Source organism: Haliotis cracherodii, unplaced genomic scaffold (assembly GCF_022045235.1).
Source record: "Haliotis cracherodii isolate W230 unplaced genomic scaffold, xgHalCrac1.p SCAF_23, whole genome shotgun sequence".
Lineage (NCBI taxonomy): Eukaryota > Metazoa > Mollusca > Gastropoda > Lepetellida > Haliotidae > Haliotis > Haliotis cracherodii.
This window is the reverse complement of record NW_027266279.1, coordinates 9457006-9482890: the sequence shown is the minus strand read 5'-3', so window position 1 is coordinate 9482890 and position 25885 is coordinate 9457006. Positions and strand designations below refer to the sequence as shown.

General features: G+C 39.8%; 1 protein-coding gene across 3 annotated transcripts; it reads left to right on the top strand.

Moving 5' to 3' along the window:
• The first annotated feature begins 6782 nt into the window (after positions 1-6782).
• LOC139471625 (protein immune deficiency-like) lies at positions 6783-24145 on the top strand. Of its 3 annotated transcripts, none has more exons than XM_071254016.1 (5): positions 6783-6858; positions 12791-12980; positions 14877-15077; positions 18108-18182; positions 18890-24145. In XM_071254016.1, the coding sequence occupies exons 2-5, from the start codon at positions 12806-12808 to the stop codon at positions 19093-19095; spliced, it is 657 nt and encodes a 218-aa protein (XP_071110117.1). In that variant the 5' UTR covers positions 6783-6858; positions 12791-12805; the 3' UTR covers positions 19096-24145. The 3 variants fall into 3 exon arrangements, with proteins under 3 accessions (XP_071110117.1, XP_071110118.1, XP_071110119.1); XM_071254017.1 differs by having other exon boundaries at positions 6788-6845; XM_071254018.1 differs by lacking the exon at positions 6783-6858 and adding an exon at positions 6880-7074.
• Positions 24146-25885: the final 1740 nt, after the last annotated feature.

The following is a 25885-nucleotide window of genomic DNA, read 5'->3' as shown; positions in this document are numbered from 1 at the left end:
TGACTAACCACGGATCCGGGTAGTCCTGTGGGTACCTGGGTCCTAGTCAGGACCAACCCTACCCGAGTACCCGGGTTACCCGTCCCAGCCTTAGTGTTATGTATCATATTGTTGATGTGATGTCGGGTGGTTATATCTTCTGTGTTTCTGCTGTACGAAAATTACCATATCCAGTGGACGGTTCACATATTTCCTCCAATAAGCACTCTGGCGCCTATTCTTTGAACACGCTTCCATGTCTGATGGGTAATGGAGGCCCGGGTAATTTAAGACCTGTACCCACTTGCACAAAGCGATCTCAGCGCTAAGATGATCGTAACTGCCATACTTTAACATAGACTTATGGTAGTCTTAGTGCTAAGATTATCGTAACTGCCATACTTTAACATAGACTTATGATAGTCTTAGCGCTAAGATGATCGTAACTGCCATACTTTAACGTAGACTTATGATAGTCTTAGCGCTAAGATGATCGTAACTGCCATACTTTAACATAGACTTATGATAGTCTTAGTGCTAAGATAGCTTTGTGCAGGTGGCCCTGGGGCTTAATATTTCAACTTTGGGTTTGCATAGGCTACAGTCACTAACAAATTGAATATAATTTTATGTTCTTGAAACAGAATTTATTACAGTAAGGCTGTAACCTTCAACTCTTGCCATGTGGAGCTAAAGACCTGGGTGTCATTGTAGGAGGAGATCTTAGCACTAAGGTGATCGTAACTCCCATACCTTAACATAGACTTACGACAGTCGTAGTGCTCAGGTTGTTTTGTACAACGGCAGCCTGAAGTCCTAAAATGAGGTGCTTTCGTTTTTAAGCTTTTATTTATTCCAGGGAGAAGGAATTTTAATCTAACATACCCGGCGCTTATTAGAGAACCGACGCATAATGTGTTATACGCTGCTTCAAACCTGGTACTACATGGAGGCCGGCATCTATTAGAGACTCTGGCATTTATTGGAGTAAATACATTATTTTTGGTAAAACGTGAGGCAAAAATATTTTGTTTCAAACACCCAATCCAAGCTGCCTCCAGAATATCGAATGGTCAGTTCCTAACACTCACTCACTCTTTAAATAACCACAGAGTTAGGGGATACATTTCTCACAATAACAATCTTTGAATTTTTCGAGTTGTTGAAACTTGTGACAATGTCAATGGGAAGAAATGAGGCTGTTAAAATCTAAATATAACATTTATGGAATTTGGGGTTGGCAGATCTGTGCATCATTTAATAGAATTAAAAATAGTTCTATAGTTCTCCATCCTAGGTACATACTGTCAGTGAGATATGTATCACTGAAATACTGTCATGTTTTTACAAGGCCTTGGTCCCGTGACCTGCCACAGGGCTAGCTGGATAGAACGTAACCATGGTAACCTTGCATGATATTACCTTCACTCTAAGTCTGTGTATAGAATTGAAAATAATGAGATGAATAAAAGGTATTTCTGCAAATATATGAATGTATCTGTGTTGTTTGCTTTCATTGCTAAGATACATAGCATTTTGCAGGGGAACCTATAGCTATCGTTACTATCATCTCGGGCCATTTCTCCATACCACGAGCAGCAGTGGGCATGGCCAAAACAGATCACAGTACATTAGAATCCAGATTTACTTGTGTAATTTTATGAATTTGTAAAAATATATAAAAACAAAATAAGAATAAGATCTTCATATCCTACCCAATCAGGAGAAATGGAATGCCATACTCTGCAATATTCAAGCTCTATGATGGCGATCTGTATATACACAATGTAATCTAGTCCGGACAGAACTATCTAGTGATTGACATCATGAGCATTGATCCACGCAATTGGGATATGATCATAAAATCAACCATGTCACCTAGCTTCAGATTGTGAGTTTTGCTCAGGAAACAAAACACACACTCAACAGAGTCGGGGGCCAACTTGTTTCCATCTTAAATCTACCGCAGAAGATAGGCCCTCTAAATTTCTGCCATCATAGAATAGATGAGTTGTCGAAGAGCAAAGTGTTATTTGAAAGGACTGATTCAATAATGCTTTAGCTGGATCAGTGTAGGCAACTGCTAATATAGCCTGTCTCCAAAACCCTTGAGAATAAATTATAAAATGAGTAAAAAACTGAAGTCCAGAATAGATTGCCTCATCTCTGAAATTTAGCATTGTTCTGGGCTCCATTTGGATCTGATCATTTATTTTGTCAACATATAATAAGTAAAACAGCTTTATTTCTGGGATTAAATGTTAGCCTTATAATGTATCGTGTAAGAGCTTATTGGTTTGAGACTATCTCGACTCAGGGGTTGGAGAGTATAGCTCTCTCCACTACACCTAGAAAAACATGCATGATCGGCGGACATTTTTAAAAGTGTGTGAACACTAACTCGGCTATGTACGTGAGAAATCTAGGGGAATAAACTATATGGAGAGTTGAGATACTAGTCTACTGCTCTCATGATATCCGTGTTTGACCTCATCCTCAAATATCCAGTGTAGCTTATCTCCATTTTCTATTTTCATAAGAGCCCTGTACACACTCACACCCCAGCTTAAGTCAAAAGTGACATCACCATCTCGCCATATCTCTAACACAAGGAAGGAATTATCAACATCTCCATTACAATATGCTACAATTGCAATAACAAGGATATATCTAGGATTCTAAACCAAATTGGGATTTTTTTAAAGTTCTTATCCTCTAAATTCAGAAGTATTTGAACATTATATTGTGAGTTTGTATTCAATGCAATAATATAAAACTATGCATTAAAACCACTTCCTATTTATTGGTCCTGTTGACCACCTCCGTGGTCTAGTGGTAGAGCGTCCGCCCGGAGAGCGGAAGGTCCGGGGTTCGATCCCCGACCGCGTCATATCAAAAGACGTTAAAAGATGGTACTTGTTGTTACCCTATCTGGCGCTCGGCATGAAGGGGCTAAAACAAGGACTGGTCGGCTCGGAGTCAGTATACTGTGTCTGAGTGGGGTATTCATGTTAAACTGCGGCATGGTATCTCAGTGAGCTAGCACTATAAATTGGCATCAGTCCGGACCAGCACAAGCAAGCACACACACGTACATGCACGTCGCTATATAAGTGCAATAATCTGGAAGCCATGTTAACCCCCATTTCACCTCATCTAATGGTACTGTAATCAGTGAAGAACAGTTTACCTCTACAAATCCATAACATCAGTTATTACTTATATAAACTGCTGGGCAAAAGAAAGTATACACCCATGTTTGATGGTGGCTAAAAATAAGCACAAAAAATGGTTATTCAAATGTGATGTATTTGATAGGGTGTCACAGCTGTTTTGGACCCTACATATGCCGTGTTCGGTTATTATTTTCAGCCAAGTTTTTTGTTTTGGTTGTTTGTTTGTTGTTTAACGTTGCACTCAGCAATATTCCAGCTATATGACGGCGGTCTGTTAATAATCGAGTCTGGACCAGACAATCCAGTGAGCATCGATCCATGCTATTTGGATCGATGACATGCATCAACCAAGTTAGCAAGCCTGACCACCCAATCCTGTTTTTCACCTCTAACGACAAAAATAGTCACCTTTTACTGCAAGCATGGGTTGCTGATGAACAATTCAACCCAGGATCTTCACGGGTCTTCAGCCTTGTAACAGTTTGATAACGTTTGTAATTATTTGTTCAAAACCAGTTTTTGTCTATACTTTCTTTTACCTGGCACTTTATACATGTATCAACATGAATTGTGAATTTTTTAATTCCGATATAGGAATTTTTAATGACATTTGCTGCTGACTTGGGGTGAAATATGAGCCTCTGAGCCACCTTCCCGAGGCAAGAGAGTTAACTGGCTTAAAAGTCCAATTTCCACCCTTGCCGAACAAGGCTGGAATTCCTGGCCTCGATCGGAGCGCCACCAGTGGCTATTACGAGTTATGTCCCGTCTATGCCTCTCCTATGGACCAATCAGATTCCACATTTCGTATCACTTGCATTTGATTCAAACAAAACGGCGGCGCACAGTCAAGACAATCTGATCGATAATCAAGATCTTACATCCCGAAGTGCATCAAATCACTTGAGCACCTTGATTAAAAACATGAAAAGATTTAGAAAATATCTGTTGACATCGAGTGCACATGCTTTGCAAATCCTGCAATCGACCGAAATCTACTTGACAGTTTACGAACCGGATTTCGATTTCGGTGCGCGATTTTGATTGGACTATGCATAGACTCGTTAGTCCAGCCAATATGTAACTCCATAATACCATCTTAGTTCGGCAAGGGTGAAAACTGGACTTTTATAGTCAGTTAACTCTCTTGCCTCGGGAAGATGCCTCTGAGCAGGCTAGATATATATCTGCATAAAGCTGTTGATTATCAACATATATTATCATCAGCTACAAATCCCAACTTCTAAATTAAAGTGGCCCATACCCGCAAACTGGTGAGATCATTTTTCACTGTATGCCTCTATATTTTATCTGGCGGCCGCCAGATAAGCCCACTGGGGCCCGTGAAGATCCGGGATAGAATAGGTCTTCAGCAACCCATGCTTGCCGTAAAAGGCTTTTGGTTTGGTTTGGCAACATTCCAGCTATATGACAAGCATAGTCACCTTTTACGGCAAGCATGGGTTGCTGAAGACCTATTCTAACCCGGAATCTTCACGGGTAAAAGGCGACTATGCTTGTCGTAAAAGGCGACTAACGGGATCGGGTGGTCAGGCTTGCTGACTTGGTTGATGCATGTCATCGATCCCAATTGCGTGGATCGATGCTCATGATAGTTATTAATCACTGGATTGTCTGGCCCAGACACGATTATTTACAGACCGCGTAGCTGGAATATTCCTGAGTGCGGCGTTAAACAACAAACCAACTAACCAACGTCCACCGGTGAGATCATTTTTCACTGTTTGCCTCTGTATTTTGCCAGGTACTTTTCGTTTCAAATTGGCATACCACGTGCGACCAGAATTACTTCCAGATCAGTGCCCTGACAATCGACAGGTTGGAGATTGTATCCGTAACGTTCAGCTTTGATTCTAAAGTAGGTATCACCTGCTTGATGAGCCACCAATCTCACCGGTGGAAGTATCTGGCTGCCCGATAAAATATAGAGGCATACAGTGAAAAACGATCTCACCATTGGAAGTATCTGGCCGCCAGATAATATATAGAGGCATACAGTGAAAAACGATCTCACCATTGGAAGTATCTGGCCGCCAGATAAAATATAGAGGCATACAGTGAAAAACGATCCCACCATTGGAAGTATCTGGCCGCCAGATAATATATAGAGGCATACAGTGAAAAACGATCTCACCATTGGAAGTATCTGGCCGCCAGATAAAATATAGAGGCATACAGTGAAAAACAATCTCACCATTGGAAGTATCTGGCCGCCAGATAAAATATAGAGGCAAACAGTGAAAAATGATCTCACCATTGGAAGTATCTGGCCGCCAGATAAAATATAGAGGCATACAGTGAAAAATGATCTCACCAGTGGCGGGTATGGGCCACCGTACTAAATGCCACTAAATGGTCTTAATATTTCTGGATATTTCTGCGCTCATGAGGGTAGTTTCATTGTCGCCTATTCTTATTTCGAAGGGGGCACAGAGTATTTATTAGACGCTCATAACTACATTTAAATTGAAAAGGAGACTCAGTACCTGTGAAAAATCTAGACTTGCTGAATTCGGAGCTATCGCATTACAGTAAGGGCTGGGTGGTAGGGAAAATAACGCCCCCCCCCCCCCCCCCCCCCCCCAAAAAAAAAATAATAATAATAATTAAGACTACAGTTGAGAAAAGCTAAACTTGGTGAATACATTAACGGGCAATTTTTACAGTATTTACTATGTTTCACTCACGATGTTAATGACTGGATTGCCTGGTCCAGACTCGATTATTTACAGAAGGCAGTCAAACAGCTGGAATATTGCTGAGTGTGGCGTTAAACAACAAACAAACATTTTTCACTAATAAGAGATTATTCAATAATCATGCACTCGAAACTCCATCAAATTTGACAGTAGAAATAGGAAGTATTGGAAATAATCATTATATAATAAATATTTACATTTTCAAGACGCCAAACAAAATTGTTATACCATTGCTACTTGTGTGTTTATTGTTGAAAGGGCGTTAGAGATATGCTAAAACTGTTGGTTCTTGCGTTCCATTTATTTTGTGAAAATACCTGCAATTTGTCAGTGTATGTATTTCGAAATAGTCAGTTGCCTCATCTTCTAGTTCTAAATTAATTGTAAAAAGCCCGAATCTATGACTAAATTCTGGGGAATCCCCCCGGATGTTTATTAGTATTACCTCCCTTTATTTGCTAATGTTTTATTCAAAATTGAGGATTGCGATCATGCAGTGGCTTATTCACGAAGAACAGTCTTGTCTGTGATGATAGGAAATATACGTTAGGTTATAAATAATGTGCTCATTAAAACGCATTCTAGAATAGTTAATATCACACACCAGTGTCCCTGAAATAGAGGAATAATCTTACGGCCGGTGGGCGTGTCAAACATATTAAAACAAACTATAACATCAACGCAAAACCGGTGTTTCCCCGCGGAAGTGCGCGAGCGCATCCAGTACCTGGCGACCAAATACAAAGGGGAACCATTTTCGGTAATAAATAAGAAAAGTGTTTATTTTATCTCGTTTTTAAAAAAAAATGTCAATTGTTTTTATTCATATATTGTCGTTTTATTCATTTTATAAAAGTCTTACTTCATTTGAATTCGCGTTGTAAACACGGAAGTAGTAAGTTTGTGGGTTACCCGATAGAGGGGGCGATTGGAAAATTTGTGACTTGGCCTCTTGGAAATTTTGTGGAAGGTATTTTCCCAGAGTAGGATCATGTCACGTTTTGAAAATTCACATTTTCAGACATAGCTGTCTGAGGGAAAGTGTTTGGATTCTTCGTGTCAACAGTTTCTTGTATGGTTTAATGTAATTTAGTTATTGTTTGACAGAAATAATCGTACTTTCGTTTTTATCAGTTGCTTCATTAAGTTGAAATATTAACCACATTTTAACCACATTTTAACCACGTCCGTTGAAATAGGTAAGTGTAGTTTACCTTATACTTTAAGGTATCATATGTTATATAAAAAATATACCATGGCGATTGATGCAAACAATGTGATAAATATGAAAACATTGTTTAAGTTTGTAAGCTTTGTAATACGGTGTGTAAAGTCCATTACAATGTTATTGATGTTTACACGGCTCTCATTAATATTCCAGCTATATGATTGCAGTCTGTAAATAATCAAGTCAGGACAAAACAATCCAGTGATTAACATGAGCATCGATCCATGCAATTAGGATATGATGACATGCATCAACCAAGTCAGCGAGTCTGACCACCAGACACCGCTTATGACAAACAAGGGTTGTTGAAGACCAGTTCTTTCCCGGATCTCCATTGGTCAAGTTATTAAGTGATATGAAAATATTGTTGTAATGTTATAATAGATGTCTTGTCATAGCCTCATAGGTACTACATAAGATGTTTTGTTACAGGTGTTGAGATGTTAGATTGGTAATGTTATCAGTTGTGATCAATTAATGAAACATTAAGCTTTTGCATAGACCATATACCAATCTGTATGATAGGTTTAGTGCTGGAATATACCTTGGTCTCTGGCTTTAGTTAGTGAGTGGGTATGGTTTTTGTGCTATTTTTGAGAAATATTCCAGCAATGTTATCAAAGGAGGGACACCAGAAATAGACTTCACACATTGTTTTGAACATCATGATTACCATGGACAGGGTAACAACAAGTACCATCTTTTAACGTCTTTCGGACCTTCCGCTCTCCGGGCAGACGCTCTACCACTAGACCACTGAGGCGGTCATATTCTTTAGGGTAACAACTGTGCAGTGTAAATGCTATGGACAGAAGTTATTTTGTAATGTAAGGCAATGTTTGGTGGTTGATAAATCTTCAGCCAGAACATGCAGATGGGAAACTCAAACTGACAGGAACTAGTATAAAATTAGGAAACAAAACTAACAATGTTCAAATAAATTGAATACAAATACACATTCGGCATGAAATCTAACCGCTGAATAAAAGTCAGTGCTACAAAATACATTTTATTCAAATTTCAGTGGCAATTTTGTTTCTACTGACCCAATGTTATGGTGATGTGTAAAAAAACAAATCTGATTAAGATTATAACCAAAACATATATAGAAAGCGTGGCCAAAAAATGATACGAGTCAATATATGTGAGGGTTCATGTATGTTTATTGCTTTATTTTAATGACAGTCAAGACTGGTTGAAGGGATCTGGTTATTTTCTATACGGTTTTACATGAATGATGAGATCTGATTGGTTCATGTAATCTTGATAAAATACTCTGTATCCATTCTGGTAGGAAATTAGATTTCTGAGCAGGAAAATATATCCCTTATACCCAGCCATGTTGACCACAAGCTACATACTGATTTCTGAGCGGGAAAATATATCCCTTATACCTTGCCATGTAGACCACAAGCTACATACTGATTTCTGAGTGGGAAAATATATCCCTTATACCTTGCCATGTAGACCACAAGCTACATACTGATTTCTGAGTGTAAAAATATATCCCTTATACCTTGCCATGTAGACCACTAGCTACATACTGATTTCTGAGCGGGAAAATATATCCCTTATACCCCGCCATGTAGACCACAAGCTACATACTGATTTCTGAGCGGGAAAATATATCCCTTATACCCCGCCATATAGACCACAAGCTACATACTGATTTCTGAGTGGGAAAAATATATCCCTTATACCCTGCCATATAGACCACAAGCTACATACTGATTTCTGAGCAGGAAAATATATCCCTTATACGCCGCCATGTAGACCACAAGCTACATACTGATTTCTGAGTGGGAAAATATATCCTTTATACCCCGCCATGTAGACCACAAGCTACATACTGATTTCTGAGCGGGAAAATATATCCCTTATACCCCGCCATATAGACCACAAGCTACATACTGATTTCTGAGTGGGAAAATATATCCCTTATACCCTGCCATATAGACCACAAGCTACATACTGATTTCTGAGCAGGAAAATATATCCCTTATACCCCGCCATGTAGACCACAAGCTACATACTGATTTCTGAGTGGGAAAATATATCCTTTATACCCCGCCATGTAGACCACAAGCTACATACTGATTTCTGAGCGGGAAAATATATCCCTTATACCCCGCCATGTTGACCACAAGCTACATACTGATTTCTGAGCGGGAAAATATATCCCTTATACCCCACCATGTAGACCACAAGCTACATACTGATTTCTGAGCGGGAAAATATATCCCTTATACCCTGCCATGTAGACCACAAGTTACATACTGATTTCTGAGTGGGAAAATATATCCCTTATACCCCGCCATATAGACCACAAGACACACACTGATTTCTGAGTGGGAAAATATATCCCTTATACCCTGCCATATAGACCACAAGCTACATACTGATTTCTGAGCGGGAAAATATATCCCTTATACCCCGCCATGTTGACCACAAGCTACATACTGATTTGTGAGTGGGAAAATATATCCCTTATACCTTGCCATGTAGACCACAAGCTACATACTGATTTCTGAGTGGGAAAATATATCCCTTATACCCCGCCATGGTGACCACAAGCTACATACTGATTTCTGAGCGGGAAAATATATCCCTTATACCCCGCCATGTAGACCACAAGCTACATACTGATTTCTGAGCGGGTAAATATATCCCTTATACCCCGCCATATAGACCACAAGCTACATACTGATTTCTGAGTGGGAAAATATATCCCTTATACCCTGCCATATAGACCACAAGCTACATACTGATTTCTGAGCGGGAAAATATATCCCTTATACGCCGCCATGTAGACCACAAGCTGCATGCTGATTTGTGAGTGGGAAAATATATCCCTTATACCTTGCCATGTAGACCACAAGCTACATACTGATTTCTGAGTGGGAAAATATATCCCTTATACCCTGCCATGTAGACCACAAGCTACATACTGATTTCTGAGCGGGAAAATATATCCCTTATACCCTGCCATATAGATCACAAGCTACATACTGATTTCTGAGTGGGAAAATATATCCCTTATACGCCGCCATATAGACCACAAGCTACATACTGATTTCTGAGTGGGAAAATATATCCCTTATACCCCGCCATGTAGACCACAAGCTACATACTGATTTCTGAGCGGGAAAATATATCCCTTATACCCCGCCATGTAGACCACAAGCTACATACTGATTTCTGAGAGGGAAAATATATCCCTTATACCCCGCCATGTAGACCACAAGCTACATACTGATTTCTGAGCGGGAAAATATATCCCGTATACCCCGCCATATAGACCACAAGCTACATACTGATTTCTGAGTGGGAAAATATATCCCTTATACCCTGCCATATAGACCACAAGCTACATACTGATTTCTGAGCGGGAAAATATATCCCTTTTTCCAAGTGTAGGTGTCACAATAAATGTCAATTCATTCAAGATCAAAAGACCCTTTCACATTCCCATCTCCATTCTCATTCTCAATTGTTCATGTGCCACACATCAAACACCATATCCCATGGAGAAAACAGTTCAACGTTGTTACAAGTTAATGTTCAAACAAAGTTCACAACACCTCTCATCTCAAAGTTGTTGAGTATTTATTTTCAAATAAAGTTCATAACATGCAGCTCATCTCATAATCATCAATTATCAACAAATACCCAAAACCTTATCCGCGTTGGAATTGGAAGATTGACTGCAAAGGAAAAATAAACAATTACAAGTTTGCAGTTCAACATGTAAACAAAACAGTAATGTATGAAAATTACTAAAACAACAAAAGTTGACAAAAGACATTAAATTGTAGCAAAATAATTACAAGAGCATTTGCACAGAAAGAATGTATAACATAAAGTTATATGATGTAATTTAAATTGAAAATTCTTGATGAAAATACAACTTTCAATTTACTAGAATGTAAATATTAGTGATTGAAAACTGAACACATTATCATTACTTCAGCAAAAGTTACAAATACAACATTTTGGGAAATAAAATTGCTACAGAAATGTATTGACAATGGAATAGAAATACAAATGCATGAAAGCATACCATTTTGGTAGATCCATATTCTTTTCTAACTTTTATTTCTTTCTTTTCTTATTTCTGACCACATGGGTCCTCATTCTCTCCTTGCATAAACTGGAAAGCATGCATGGCATGCAGCCTAAACAGAGTTACCTTCCTTGGCTAAACCCCTGAAGCACACATAAAATAATAATCTCTTTACTGCTAAATTTGGAATGAAAATAAAATAAAATTTTAAACGTTAATAATTTGGAAAAATAAATAGAAATTATTTTAGAGATTTTATTTTTGACGGTAACACCAAGCTTTAAAGCAAAATGCTGCACACTTTTTCCGAGTCAAAGAATGTCATGTGACATACAAGTTAACCTCAGCTCAATCGAACAGGGGGGCACGGGTGGCCCAGTCGTCTAAGGTGCTGCGATTTTCTGTGCAGAGTTTCGTCCCATGGGTACGAAAGAAACCTATGATTGTGGGTTCGAATCCCGGTTCGCACCGATTATGTTTCTAGGTTTGTCAGCACATTAAGCTGACACGCCGCGATATAACTGGAATACTGATAAATGCGGCGTAAAACCCAACTCACTCACTCTATCGAACAGCTGTTTTCTATCAATTTTAAATTTGTTTTAATTCTTTTACAATGTCAGATTAAAACATGTCAGTAAGATAAATTCGCCTCCGGCTCATATAAAACCTTACGCAGGACTAAAACTGCTTGTGCACCTCATGATACTGCTAGAACTTAGGATATTCATTGTACCAATTCTTGACAAGAACTATAAAGGTAAAATATCAAATCTTACAGTACAGTAAACTTCACCATTTCCTTATGTCACAGGTGGCCCAGTCGTCTAAGGCGCCGCGATTCGCTGTGCAGAGTTGCGTCCCTTGGGCACGCCAGAAACCTATGATTGTGGGTTCGAATCCCGGTTCGCATCTATTATGTTTCTTGGTTTGTAAGCACCGTACCCGTGCTCGTGGGTTTCACCGAAGTGGTAAACTTCTGAGACCTACATCACTTCGGGCTTTCCTCCCACATTAAGCTGACACGCTATGATATAACTGGAATACTGTTAAAAGCGGCGTTAAACCCAACTCACTCACTCATTATGTAACTTGACCCACATGCATCCTTACTTATCCTTGAAATTAATTATCGGGGGACCCCCAGTTTTGTAAGTCAATGTAAGGTGAGGTAAAATTAGGTTCAACGTCGCTTCCAAGATTATTGCCCTTATATTGCGACATGCATGTACGTGTGCGTGAGGGGGCTGCTTGTATTAGTCTTGATTGATGCCAATAAATAGTGCTTGCTCGACTGAGATACCATGCCGCAGTTTAACATGAATACCCCACTCAGACACAGTATACTGACTCCGAGCCGACCAGTCCTTGCTTTAGCCCCTTAATGCCGAGCGCCAGACAGGGTAACAACAAGTACCATCTTTTAACGTCTTTTGGTATGACGTGGCCAGGGATCGAACCCCGGACCTTCCGCTCTCCGGGAGGGTGCTCTTCCACTAGACCACGGAGGAGGTCAAGGTATAAGCGATGGTTATGTTAGGTAAACTTGTATATTTATAAAAGCTTTTGTTTCAAGAGTCAATCCAGTTCAAATCTATTATTTTGAAAATTTTATTACTTCCAGGTTTTCTGATACACAATGGCTGCCAAGCAACCTCCAGACCCGAACAAGTCCGTGGATCTAAAGGCGGCCACCTCAAACGACACTGAGACTGATGGCCTTATAATGACCAGGGCCGCCGCTCTGCAGGCACAAGGACGCAACGTTCAGCAAGGGTTGCCACCAATTCATCCAGCACAGTTCAATCCATACAGTGAGTCAATGTCCTGTTTGTTTGTTTTTTGTTTGATGCCGCACTCAGCAATATTCCAGCTATGTGACTGCGGTCTGTAAATAATCGAGTCTGGACCAGACAATCCAGTGATTGACATTATGAGCATTGATCCTCTAAATAGGATACAATGACATGTATCAGCCAAGTCATCTGTGGTGAAAAACTACTAATTGTGTTGGTCGATCAGAGGATGGTAACGTGCCTCATTTGCATGCCTTGGGTAAGTGCTGGTAATGACACGTGAGTGAGTGAGTGAGTATGGTTTTACGCCGCTTTTAGCAATATTCCAGCAATATCACTGCTGGGGACACCAGAAATGCGCTTCGATCACTTTACCACTTGGCTACCAAACTGGCCTTTAGCATAAATTTTCTGGGTAAACAATGACCATTACCATATTCGACATAATAAGCGCCACATTCTAATAAGCGCCCACGGCAACATTTCTAATATATTGGTAAGTGAACAATCCCAATTAGCACACCTCCCGATTGATCAATGTACACAAGACTTATTTATTCGCGTATAATACGTACTCGTGTGTTATATGCACCCTTAATTATGGCCAATTAAATTCTGGAAAAATATATAGACATACATAAACACTTCAGGCTGTCAGCATAAACCACGAAATTTTCAACTCTGTTTTTTTCACCAAAGTAATATTCTAATAAGAGCCCCCTATTTCTAATTTTGAGAGCGCCCTGGGAGCTTATTACGTCGAATACGGTAACTATAGGGGTGAAATGATACATCAGTGCACCGGAGCATCATAAGTTTTCATGCAACAATGCGATACACTCACGTTTTTTCTGTATCGATACAAGATGATACACTTGCTGAAACAATCACTTACTACTCATGTAGGAGGCACGGGTGGCCCAGTCGTCTAAGGCGCCGCGATTCGCTGTGCAGAGTTGCGTCCCTTGGGCACACCAGAAACCTATGATTGTGGGTTCGAATCCCAGTTCGCCCCGATTATATTTCTAGGTTTGTCAGCACCATACTCGTGCTCATGGGTTTCACCGAAGTGGTAAAGGTCTGAGACCTGCATCACTTCGGGCTTTCCTCCCACATTAAGTGAGTGAGTGAGTGAGTATGGTTTTACGCCGCTTTTAGCAATAGTCCAGCAATATCACGGCGGGGGACACCAGAAATGGGCTTCACACATTGTACCCATGTCGGGAATCGAACCCGGGTCTTCGGCGTGACGAGCCAACGCTTTAACCACTAGGCTACCCGACCGCCCCCTCCCCCATTAAGCTGACACTCCGCGATATAACTGGAATACTGTTCAAAGCGGCGTTAAACCCAACTCACTCACTCACTCACTTCTACTCATGTAATGCCCCCAAGCAATTCTGTTAGTCAGATATCGCAAAATTTGTTGTAATTAGCATTCCAAGTTCTCTACTAACATGAGCCTTCAGCTAGATTTTCCTTTGGAACATGCTCTGAAATATTTAAGAAGTTTCAACGCAATTTGATGTAAATATGTGTATTGCGATATGTATCATATCGTTATCTATGTATTGTGATACGTATCATTATCGTGCCCATGCTGTATCATTTCACCCTGAATGAGCTAATGGATCTGAGAAGATGCGGGGTAGAATAGGTCTTCCGCAACCCATGCATGCTGTAAAAGGCGACTTTGCTTGTCATAAGAGGCGACTAAGGGGATCGGGGGGTCAGCCTCGCTGACTTGATTGATGCATGTCATTGATCCCAATTGCGTGGACCGATGCTCATAATGTCAATCACTGAATTGTCTGGTCCAGACTCCATTATTTACAGACCGCCATCATATAGCTGGAATATCGCTGAGTGCAGCGTTAAACAACAAACAAATAATAAACGAATGACATGTTGCAGTTCCCCACTATGGACAGCAGCACTTTCTACGGGGCGGCAGCGCCAACATCTTCAACATCAGCAACAGCCACAATGTCCAGATTGGTCGCACCAATGTCATGAACTTCGGCATGGAACACATGTCACGTCAGGATGAAAGCTCAAGCAGTGAAGATGAAGACCTGGAGGCTCTCGAAGATGAGCGGACTAGGGAGTTGAGAAGTATGATGGTTGAAATATTAATCCTGTGTTCCATGTTTTGATTCAAGGAATTACCGTATTCGACGTAATAAGCGCCCAGGGCGCACTCACAATTAGTAATAGGGGGCTCTCATTAAAATATTACTTTGGTGAAAAAAAATAACAGAGTTAAAGATAAATTTCGTGGTTTATGCTGACAGCCTGAAATGTTTATTTACGACAGATATATTTTTCCAGAGTGTAATTGCCCATAATTAAGGGTGCATGAAGCACATGAGTGCGTATTATACATGAATAAATAAGTCTTACGTACATTGATCAATCGGGAGGGGTGATAAATGAGATTGTTCACTAGCCAATATAAGCAAATATCGCCGCGGGTGCTTATTGCGTCGAATACGATGTATCTTGTATTAGATTGTCAAGGAACCCTTATATACCATCTTCACAAGGCAAGTGAGTTAACTGACTTTAAATGTCCAGTTTCCACCCTTGCCGAAATAGTCTTGAATTCCTGGGCTCGATTGTAGCGCCACCCGTGGCCATCACGAATTATGTCGCTTCTATGCCTCTCCTATGGACCAATCAGATTCCACCTCTCGTATCACTTGCATTTGCTTCAAACAAAATGGCGGCACCCAGTTAAGACAATCTATCTATGTTGTGATCAAACGGGTCTTACATCATGAAGTGCATCAAATCACACGAGTACCTTGATGAAAAACATGAAGAGATTTGAAAAACTATCTGTTGACAACGAGTTGGTGGTGAACATGCTTTGCAAATTCTGCAATTGACCAAAATCTGCATCACAGTTTACGAACAGGATTTCGATTTCGTTGCACGATTTTGATTGGACCCATTAGTTTATAATTATATTTGGTTCCGGTTCCGGTTCCGATTGCGCATGTGCACTGGTACAAGGGACTGTCTATTACACAGGGGCACCGTTTAGTACAATGTTCCCTATTAGTCTATTAAAAATGTAACTCTATAATACAAGCCTAGTTCGGCAAGGGTGAAAACTGGACTTTTATAAACAGTTAACTCTCTTGCCTCGGGAAGATGTTAGGCTAAAAACAATAATCGTGTTGGTTCTCAGGCACTGCCCACATCATCAGCACGTTTTGTTTTTGTTTCCATTTTCAATTTATTTTGTGTATTGTGTTTAATGTATTAGGATTTATATGTTTTTTTTTAAAATGGAAATGAAAACAGTGCAGCAGACTTTATGATGATGCAGGTGGTTCCTGAGAACCAAGACTATTATATTTTTTAGCCTTCTACACATGGCGAGATCAGTACTAGGATGATAGTATAAATGTGATACTGTCCTCTACACAGTGAGAGGGAGATCTGTAATAACAATGGTATAAATGTGATACTGTCCTCTACACTGTGAGAGGGAGATCTGTAATAACAATGGTATAAATGTGATACTGTCCTCTACAATGTGAGAGGGAGATCTGTAATAGCAATGGTATAAATGTGATACTGTCCTCTACACTGTGAGAGTTAGGACTGTAATAACAATGGTATGAATGTGATACTGTCCTCTACACTGTGAGAGGGAGATCTGTAATAACAATGGTATGAATGTGATACTGTCCTCTACACTGTGAGAGGGAGATCTGTAATAACAATGGTATGAATGTGATACTGTCCTCTACACTGTGAGAGGGAGATTTGTAATAACAATGGTATGAATGTGATACTGTTCTCTAGAAACTGAGAGGGACACCTGTTCTAAGATGATGGTATAAATGTCAAGTTTTCAAATTTATAACTCACAATATGCATTTCATTCTTGTTCTCCGATCCTTGCGTAGAAACGTTCCTAAAACAAGTTTCCAGTTTCAAGAAACATCTGACCAAACAAAACCAAGCCTTATCCAAGGCCAGCAATAGCTAATGCTACACATGAGTGCAGCCTGATCATGTGACGTCTCCAGCTTACTCCTTCTCTTCCTTATCGGGGGGGGGGGGGGGGGGCACGGGTGGCCCGGTCGTCTAAGGCGCCGCGATTCGCTGTGCAGAGTTGCCTCCCCTGGGCACGCCAGAAACCTATGATTGTGGGTTACAATCCTGGTTCTCCCCGAATTATGTTTCTAGGTTTGTCAGCACCATACCCGTGCTCGTGGGTTTCACCGAAGTGGTAAACGTCTGAGACCTGCATCACTTTGGGCTTTCCTCCCACATTAAGCTGACACACTGTGATATAACTGGAATACTGTTAAAAGCGGTGTTAAACCCAACTCACTCACTCACCCACTATTGCAGAACATAAGGTTGTATCTGATCCTCCTAAAGTTGGTGAGATACCATGTGATGGGCAGGACAAGAGAGAAGAGTTAAATGTAAACCCTTCATGTGCTGTTACTTGGGCTATGGGGGCGGTCGGGTAGCCTAGTGGTTAAAGCGTTTGCTCGTCACGCCGTAGACCCGCACGTCATAGTGAGTTTTGATGGTTTTTTCCCCCAACACAAAGATATTACCATGACCACGTAACACCGGAAATACCATCTCAACAAAGCCGTACTGGAGTACACAATGTAATCTTGTAATTACACTGTCTGGTTATAAAAAGTATTCATTGTGTATCTGGACTTCTGTTTGTAACTTATTTCATCAATTTTATTCAAAATTCCTTTTAATATTGTTTTTATGAATTTCGGTGAAATCGTGTGTGAAGCAATCGGAAGATCACACAACTCACCGTTATTAACAGCAACCAACAGCAGTATTCTAAAAAAAATAATTCCCAAATACTGAATCGGCTAGAGGGGGATGCGCACTAAACTCAAGAAAACACAGTAAGCTGGGAACATAACTTGATCAGGCTGCACTCATGTGTTGCATGAGCAATTGTTGGTAACCTTGGTTACGGCTGGGATGTGTTTAGGTTAGGTGTTTTTCGAAGCTGGAAACTTGTTTTAGGGTCGTTTCCACACACGGATCAGACTAGAAGGATGAAATGCACAGTGTGAGATAGGATAATTATTATAAATCTATAATTTATTGTAAAATGTCCAATATTGTTCTGCTGTACAGGGTGTGAGAGAGAGATAAGTAATGAAGAACTGTTGGACATTGCCCGCCATGTTGGCCTTGGATGGAGACGCCTCAGTAAGTCACAGATTGTCCGGATGCAAATACATTAATGCAGATAGACAAATATGTCTTGCGCCTCACAGGCAGCTTTGGTTGTATACTCCCCAGGGAGCTGAGAATGAAAATCACAGTGGTCACTGATCCATTGACTGGGGTAATAATAGTGCAGCGCTATGATCGTCCACTTGGTGAATGGAATCTGGCACATTATAAATACACTTATTATTATTATTTTTATTATTATATAAGGACATGGCTCCACTATGACAGGCTCCGCTATCATGCATGAATCTCTGGCAGATAATTTTAAGACCTCTTATTATGTTTTATCCTGAACTCCTCATAGATTATCAAGTTATTGTTGTGTTAGTTCAAAGATCAAGACACAATTTTTCTCTTATTTTTTGTGATTTTTCAATGTTTATAATGTCTGAATGGGGTTAGGTAGCTTTGAAAATGGGCAGATACCGGTAACATTTATTGGTCAACTGCCTTTGTTGTTCTGTGTTGAAACACTGATCGTAACCAACAGTCACAGCGGTCGGGTAGCCTCTAAAGTGTTCGCTCGTCACTCCGAAGACCCGGGTTCGATTCCCGACATGGGTACAATATGTGAAGCCCATTTCTAATGTCCCCCGCCGTGATATTGCTGGAATATTGCTAAAAGCGGCTCAATCACTCACTCACTCACTCACTCACTCACTCACATGTTTATGTTCCAGTTCGCTTCATCGGCTTACAGGACTATGATGTGGACGAAGTGTACGAAGAACACAGCTCTCGGGGGTTGGAGGAAGTTATATACCAGCTCCTCCGGCGCTGGCGGAGCGAGGTGACCAACCCCACTGTATCCGAGATGTTGTACCATATACAGCGATCAGACATGTACCATCTTGCCCAGTATCTGAAGACGGACCTACCGGACTGATAAACGTGTGTGTCTGTTTGGGGGGAATCGTTGACATCTATGCCAATGCTAGTGTTTCTCTGTAGATCCATGTACCCTGTAAAGGGATGGGGGAGGTTGCTGGGTTATTTTTAAAAAAAATGTGTTTCGGAAAATACTGTAAATAAATCTTTCCTCAGGTTTTACAACAAAACTAAATTTGGTTTATAGGCATTTCTTAGAAGATGATGGATAACTATGTAGACGCAATTTATGAATACCACCTCTTTTTTGCACTATTAGGCTAAAACAATTATAGTCTTGGTTCTCGGGCACTGTCCACATCATCATAAAGTTCATTACACGTTTTGTTTCTGTTTTCATTTTCAATTTTTTGTGCATTCTGTTTAAGTATAAAGATTTATATATTTTTTTGAAAATGGAAATAAAAACAAAACTTGCGGCGGACTTGATGAGCAATGTTCCTGTAGTGAGTGAGTATGGTTTTACCCCGTTTTTAGCAATATTCCTGCAATATCAGGACAGGGGACACCAGAAATGGGCTTCACACATTGTACCCATGTCGGGAATCGAACCCGGGTCTTCGGCGTGACGAGCCAACGCTTTAACCATTAGGCTACCCGACCTCCCACAAATTCCTGTATATTGTTGATGTGCAACATGAAAAACAGGGAAACGAAGACATAAAGTCACAATACAAATAAACATAATCTAAAAGGAAAACAAAAAAATATCACGAAAAAGGAAAGCTTGAAACAAATCCTGATAGTTAAATAATGATAAAGGCAAATGTGAAAACATGTAATTATGACAGAAATTGATAGAATGCAGAGCCCAAAACGCAACCTAACTCGGAAGTACTGCTGCTCTAGAATTCCATAAAATAACTGTGTTTATGTCAAGTAAATAAAACAAAAAGGTAGTTGCCAGTGAATACTATGGCTGTCGGGGTGAAGAATCTTTAAGTGAGTGAGTATGGTTTTACGCCACTTTTAGCAATATTGCAGCAATATCACGGTGGGGGGTGGGGGGACACCAGAAATGGGCTTCAAACTTTGTACCCATGTCGGGAATCAAACCCGGGTCTTCGGCGTGACGAGCGAACACTTTAAAGAATCTTTGAGAATTAACAGAAAATGAGAATTGTTTTTACCATGGTAACAGAGATATGTTAAAAAATATTTTTTTTAAAGAATTTGTTTTTGTTTTTTAAATGTTAAAGGATATGTCATTAGGAATTTTCAAACATAGAGTATTTATATTGCAAGTATTTGTTCCATGCTTAAAATTCTCTTCACCCCACCCCTCACCCCACCCCACCTCCAACCCCAATAATAAAATAAAATAAATATAACCAAGTCCCATTTTTTAATATAGCCCCATTTAATCTCTCTCTTTCAGGCACTTGACAGTTTCATAAGGTAGAACATATGTGTGTGAAGGTTCCTGTTTGACTGGAACAAATTCAGTGTCACGGGAACCAATCCTCTTCTTATAAACCTCCGGTGACGTCATCCTATTGTTCTCCAGTCGGGTTAAATCTCATAAACAGGGACGTTGTAATGTCCCTTGGCATTTTATATAATATCCCCAGGATTTGATAGAATATTCAAGTCATATTTGCTATATAATGTGTTATAATATCCCAAGGATTTTATATAATGTCCTGGGTATTTTATTAATATATCTTCTGTTCTGATTGTAACATGTAATGAAATGTAAAATCAAATGACAAATGATTTCTTTATATTCCCGAGGATTGAACTCGCAACCTTCGTATCTGTAGCCCAGTGAGTGTACCACTAGGGTAGAGAGGTGTTGATAAGTCGCACTGCTTTTCAGAATGTCCTTTTCAGGATTCGTATGCCAGCAACAGATATTTTACACCCGTTTCCTAATGTTCATGGAAAGTATGTTCGAAACATAAAAATGTTGATAAATGTTGTTTAAAGTTTCTTTTTTCGGTTTATAAGTAAGATAAAACACTTCCCCTCGGGTTGTTATGAATTTAAAACCCTCTCCCTCGGGAAATTCCTTGGAATGCGGGTTTTAAATATTATAACAACCCTCGGACGTGTTTTATCCTATACATAATATGCACCTTTAAATGAATAAATGCTGGAATAAGAACACATAGAACCAAATCTTAAGGCTTAAAAAAAAGAATTGGTTCTCAGGAAATGGCTTTTGAAAAGTAAGTGTGTACGGGTGGGCAGTGTTTTTTTTTTTGATGTGTGTGCTTTTTTGGTTGTTTTTTGGTTGTCATTCAAACGTATGTAACCAAATAAACAGTTGTGTACTATCAACCTGGGAAAGGGCCTCCCTACATAAATGTATTCCTTTATGAGTATAATACTTGAATAGAGTATTTGACAACTGTTGAGCATGGAATATTTATGGATTTTTTAATTTTTAAAAAAAAATGGAAATAAAACAAAACATGCAGCGAAATGTATGATGATGCGGGTGGTGCCTGAGAACCAATTTTTTTAGACAAAGTTGTTGAGTTTTTATTTGGCATTTTTATTGGGTGACGATGCAGGGCATGTGGTTGTGAAATGGGATGAAAATCTAAAATATTTTAATGCATATTTGTATGCAAGCTGTACAAAATTTATTGAGTTATGGTTAATCATTGTGCATATTTTACGCAAATACATGACGTATCAAGACCTCTGCCTTTCTTTTTATTGAATTTTAGGTGATTTATTTAATGACAACAGTAGGAAGGGTACTTTTCATAAATTGAGGCCAGGAGTTTGAAATGTTGGTGTGTTCTGTTTGTCTGACAATGCCTGAATACTAACTTTAGAGGTCATCTTGGGTTAAATTTTAAAAATCCCTTTTTATGAATTTGCCTTTTTTGTGTGATGTTTTTTGGCCCCAAAACCTATGTACATACCACCTTGCAACACCTGGGGTTAGGTTTTAGAATGATTGGTGAGAAAAAGATTTTGTATCAGATTGAGAGTTTTGTGAGAGTCATTTGTGGCTTGTGGGGTACCCAGTGGCCTAAGATGTTGCAATATCCATTGCAAAGTTGCAGCCCTTAACCTTGTCTTGTGTTCGAATCCCAGATTATCACTGGTCTGTCATGAACTGCATGTGTCTATGACCTGCTCCACATCTATCTGACATTAGGCCTTCTATCATGTATTAGTTGATTTACCAAAAAAGAAACGGGCCATTGATTCGGAGTAGTTGCACCAAAATTCTTTTAAATTCCACTTCCAGATAAGTACTGCTTGTAATGAATTAAACACAAACTCGTAGGTCACAGCTTTACGGAAGTACAACTGTGAACTGATACTGATAGGTAATTGATGCAGTTTTGTTCTAAAGATTTTACACATATTATTCACCATTTCTTATGGATATGTGAAAGGGCTGAAAATAACAACTTTTTTGTAAAAAGTTTCAGTATGGAAAGTTCATTATAATATTGTATTCGGCATATTAAGCGCTCCAATAAGTGAGTGAGTGAGTATGATTTTACGCCGCTTTTAGCAATATTCCAGCAATATCACAGCGGGGCACACCAGAAATGGGCTTCACACATTGTGCCCATGTCGGGAATCGAACCCAGGTCTTCTGCGTGACGAGCGAATGCTTTAACCACTAGGCTATCCGACCGCCCCCGCTCCAATAAATACCCAATAACCAACTGTACTCAGCTTAAATAATTCCGTATCAGTCCCAAGTTTCTTGTGTATATTACAGACTTTGCTTATTATGATGTATACAGTGTGTATATACCCCATTGTTTGAATTTATTTAATTGTTTTATAATAGGAGTGAGTGAGTGAGTGAGTATGGTTTTACGCCGCTTTTAACAATATTCCAACAATATCACGGCGGGGGACACCAGAAATGGGCTTCACACATTGTACCCATGTCGGGAATCGAACCCGGGTCTTCGGCGTGACGAGCGAACGCTTTAACCACTAGGCTACCCGACCGCCCCTTTTTATAATAGGAGGGTGTGTACACATATGCATCAACTGTTTATGAGTTCCTCTTTTGTTTTGTGTTATATTAAGAATGTGGCTGTGTTTATGAAGGATTAAAATGCTATCTTTGTTCACTCCTACATCAAAGTGCCATCATGGATTCCTGGTGACAGATATTTATGTGATAGGAAAGATGTAATGTGATCACAAAGTGATTCTTAATGTTCGGTTCCATTGTCTAATGATGTGATTGTGATGTCATAGCATTATGATTGTGTATCATTGTGTGTTAGGAATGATTTAATATGTAGTCAAGTCTTGTTAATCCGACGCTCGTTAATCCGACAATGGGCTTTATCCGACACTAATGATGGGAACTGATTATATCAGTGCTATTTAGACCCGTAAATCCGACACTCGCACTCCGACTCCGACACACCTAATTTGCAACAAATTACCGAAATCACTCATTAATCAGTCTCATTAATCCGACATGATGATCAGCGTAATCCGTTGTCATCTGCCCGCGAGAAGACAGCCCCGTGTTTTGATGCGAGACTAGACGTCTGGTAGCTGCAAATTACAACGGCTGCAGAGATAAACATGCTTAACAATAAACAATAAATGCTTTAAATCAGAGGACATCCCATTACAGGTCACGTCGGAACGACCTTTCGTGAACTTTGACTGACTAATGAAATGACAAACATATAGTCAACATAAGCCACTAAGAAAGCAGTTAAGGATGTTCTCTGGTCTGTATTAAGAATATTTAACTTTTTCTATGATAGGCGTTTTAATTATTTTATTAGATACTAAAATAAAATAAACATTGAAAATGACAGGGGTTGGGTGTATTTTATTGAGCAACCCCAGGAAAATAGGATGCTTTTAGGTTTTGAGGCCATATTGCCATCACTGCCAAGACACCTGCGCTTGGACGTCCAAGACTTGTTTTGTTTTTTACTCATTGACCTGCCATATCAAAGGTCAAGGTCTCCTTCAAGGTAGCTTGAAGAACAGTCCATCTAAATTCAAGAAGGATTTACTGTCCGTGCGATTGAAACATTGAAGGTCATTAACAAAACTTGATTATTTACAGGCCGTCCTAATTTTGCTGGAATGCTAAAATTATTGCGTGTCAAGACTTTCTTCTTGCATGGGTAACGGCCGCAGACTATATTATCAGAAGTTCGTCAAGACCACTTTCTTGAGATTTGCCATAACATAAATAACTTTTATATTGACACTTCTCTTCGTGTTTCATTGCAGTTTTGTGTTTGTTTTGTTTGTTCCTTTAGGGCATAATCAAATTTTATTACTCATCCGTGAGTAATAAATATGACTGTATTAAACAGTGTTTAATACCACTTCAAACACACATTCTAACACCAGATATGCACAAACACATGCATGTCGAGTTTTTGAAGTTGCCCTTGAGGAGAGAATGTAGTATCTTGAATGAAACCCCAAATCACCACAACTCAATGAAGCGACTATGCTTGTCGTAAAAGGCGACTAACGGGATTGGGTGGTCAGGCTCGCTGACTTGGTAGATGCATTGCGTGGATCGATGTTCATGATGTCAATCACGGTATTGTCTAGTCCAAACCGCTGTCATAAAGCTGGAATATTGCCGAATGCAGGGTAAAACAACCAACCAACCTCAAAGGCAACTGCTGAAACCCGTGACTGTAGCCCTGGCAAGATGTATTTAGATACACGTATAAAATGATCGGAAGTTTAATTTTTATTCAAACATATGAAAGTCAGAACGAATAGTCAGAAAGAAATGTGAACATCAGTGACTTGTAGTTTAACCACGGAGTTTCAGATAGGTGAGGTGAAATGGGGTTAAACGTCGCGTCCAAGATTATTGCACTTATATAGCGACGTGCATGCACGTGTGTGTGTGTGGCTGCTTGTACTAGTCAGGACTGATGCCTATTTATAGTGCTAGCCCACTGAGATACCATGCCGCAGTTTAACATGAATACCCCACTCAGACACAGTATACTGACTCCGAACCGACCAGTCCTTGATTTAGCCCCTTAATGGCGAGCGCCAGACAGGGTAACAACAAGTACCATCTTTTAACGTCTTTTGGTATGACGCTGTCGGGGATCGAACCCCCGACCTTCCTCTCTCCGGGCGGACGCTCTACCACTAGACCACGGAGGCGGTCCCGGTGTTTCAGATAATTTTTGTCATTAAACAATATATCACCTGACTTACCATGGGTCCGGTTAGTCCAGTGGGTACATTCATCTGACCCGAGTACCCGAGTTTCCTGTCCAGCCCTAATATGTGCTGTGCTGAATATTGCCTACTGATATACCAGTCCTTAATACCGAGCACTGGGCAGTCATCTCCCTTGCCTGGGAAGATTTGTAGTGACATACAACACAAGAATTCTGAGATTTCACATTTTATTTACTAACATTTTTCTTGGGATACTAGTATATGTATATATATTTATATATAAATACAGAGGTTTGAATATCACATGGTTCATAGTAGGGACAGTGGACAACGTAGTAATGCTTCACTCTCAACACGCCGGCAACCTGCAACACCCCCCACACAATGAACGCCATCTAACACATCTCGTACCACACAATACCAGACTGACGAGTTACTTCTAACACCAGATCTTACAACACTGAGCCACAAATTACCCCCAACAATGTTTCACTAAACAAACATTTTCTGTTTTCAAACTCTGGGATGAGTCTATGGATACCAATTGTATTTTTGAACTATCCAAATACTGCAAGTACAGATATAAAAAATGGCATCAATAGGCCGCGATATCTTTTTCATCATTTAGTTTTCTAAAACCGTTATGTTAGAATGGAAAT